The sequence below is a fragment of the Buceros rhinoceros genome, unplaced genomic scaffold, assembly GCF_000710305.1.
Source record: "Buceros rhinoceros silvestris isolate BGI_N320 unplaced genomic scaffold, ASM71030v1 scaffold30570, whole genome shotgun sequence".
NCBI classification, from domain to species: Eukaryota; Metazoa; Chordata; class Aves; order Bucerotiformes; family Bucerotidae; genus Buceros; species Buceros rhinoceros.
The window spans coordinates 937-2,915 of NW_010388358.1; the positions used below are offsets into that span (position 1 = coordinate 937).

General features: G+C 57.8%; 1 protein-coding gene across 1 annotated transcript in view; it reads left to right on the plus strand.

Annotated features, from left to right (window-relative positions):
• Positions 1–902: 902 nt before the first annotated feature.
• Positions 903–1,979, plus strand: part of KLHL30 (kelch-like family member 30) — a 3,515-nt gene continuing 2,438 nt past the window's right edge. The window contains exons 1-2 of the mRNA XM_010145718.1: positions 903–1,676; positions 1,757–1,925. Coding sequence (XP_010144020.1) covers positions 903–1,676; positions 1,757–1,925 — 943 coding nt within the window. The remainder of the gene's footprint in view (positions 1,677–1,756; positions 1,926–1,979) is intronic.

Below are 1,979 nucleotides of genomic sequence, written 5' to 3' on the forward strand. Positions count from 1 at the left end.
TGAGATAACATCCTATATTTAACACGCGGCATCGTCAGCTACAGCTGGAGGGAGGAGGCACATCTCGGGGACCCTGGCAACCTATGGGGCAGGGGGTGAAGGGGAAGTGTGCATGCTGTAAGAGCCTTTTCCCCCAGGTTTGCAGTGCCCATCTGGCCATGGAGGGATGCTTTCTAAAAAAGCAGCAAAGCTGTGAGATGACAGGGCTGGGGAGCAGTGGGAAGCACTCCTGTGCGGTGCCTTTAAGAGCAAGGAGCAGTGTCCTGGTGCTGCCTAAAAATAGTTCATGTGTCCCCCCAAGGGGAAGTGTGCATGCTGTAAGAGCCTTTTCCCCCAGGTTTGCAGTGCCCATCTGGCCATGGAGGGATGCTTTCTAAAAAAGCAGCAAAGCTGTGAGATGACAGGGCTGGGGAGCAGTGGGAAGCACTCCTGTGCGGTGCCTTTAAGAGCAAGGAGCAGTGTCCTGGTGCTGCCTAAAAATAGTTCATGTGTCCCCCCTCCCAGCTGGATCCTGTGCCTCACCAGAGTGTCCCTCTCCAGTGCTGGGGCTGCGGCCACTTCCCTTCTGGTGAGCTGGCTGAAGGATTGCAGAGCCCAGGTGAGAGAAAGAGGGAGCAAGTCAGAGCAGGGCTCAACTCAGCCCCAAAATCACCCCTACCCCCAAAAAATCAGTGGCAGTCTGGGCAGGGCAGCTCAAAGTGTGGGGAGGAGAAATCATAGCCACCCATGAAAGCGGGAGTGGGAGGCTCCAGGAAACACTGGAATCAGGCACTGGAAAGACGTGGTTGTACCGGGGCAGGGGGAGAGTGGGAAATGTTATTGCCTTTTCCTGGCAGGGACACCCTTGTCACGCTCCACTTGGCTCTGTCCACTGGTAAGGCCCTGTAGCCATCCCTAGCATCATGGTGAGGAACGTGGATGACTTTGACTTCTGCCTGCCTTCACATGCCGAGGGAGTGCTGGAGGGGCTGCAGCAGCTGCGCACCAACCCCAAACTGACAGATGTGACACTGGTGGCAGGCGGACGGGAGTTCCCTTGCCACCGTGGCATCCTGGCCCTCTCCAGCCACTACTTCCATGCTATGTTCTCTGGGGACTTCGCTGAGAGCATTGCAGCACGGGTGGAGCTGAAGGAGGTGGACCCTGGCGCACTGGAGATGCTGCTTGACTTTGCCTACATGGGGAAGCTCACCATCAACCAGGGCAATGTGGAGGGGCTGATGCGGACCTCCAGCCAGCTCCACTTCCCTACTATCCAGAAGGTCTGCAGCCGTTACCTGCGGCAGCAGATGGATGCCACCAACTGCCTAGGTATCTGTGAGTTTGGTGAGAGCCATGGCTGCCCTGAGGTCTCCTCCAAGGCCTGGTCTTTCTTGCAGGAGAACTTTGAAGCCGTCTCTCTGCAGGAGGAGTTCCTCCAGCTCTCAAAGGAGAGGTTGGTGGTCTACCTCTCCAATGACCAGCTGCAGGTGCAGGAGGAAGAGAGCCTTGCTGAAGCTGTGCTGCGCTGGGTACGCCACAACCCAGGGCACCGAGCCCAGTTCCTGCCTGAGCTGCTAGAGCTGGTCCACCTTGTCTCACTGCCTGACCAGTACCTGCAGAACCTGCTTGCAACTGAGCCCCTTGTCCGTGATTCAGATGCCAGCAGGGCCCTCATCGCCCAGTCCTGCACTGTGGTGAGTAACAAATCCTTCCCCCAAACTGGGGAGGAGGCTCAGCTTGGAACCTGACCATCCTGCCCTGATGTCTCCATCAGGGGCAGAGTGGTGCTGTTGCCCGGAAGAACCCTCCAGCCTCACCACAGAAGCTGGAGGAGGTACTGGTGGTGGTTGGCGGCCGTGTGCTGGAGGAGAGTGAGGATGAGGACAGGGGGGTGGAGGTGCCCTCTGCCCCCAGGAACTTTGCCTTCTACAACCCCAAAAGCAGTAAGTGCTCATGGCAGGGATGATGCAAGAGCACATGCCCCCCCGCCTGTTAAT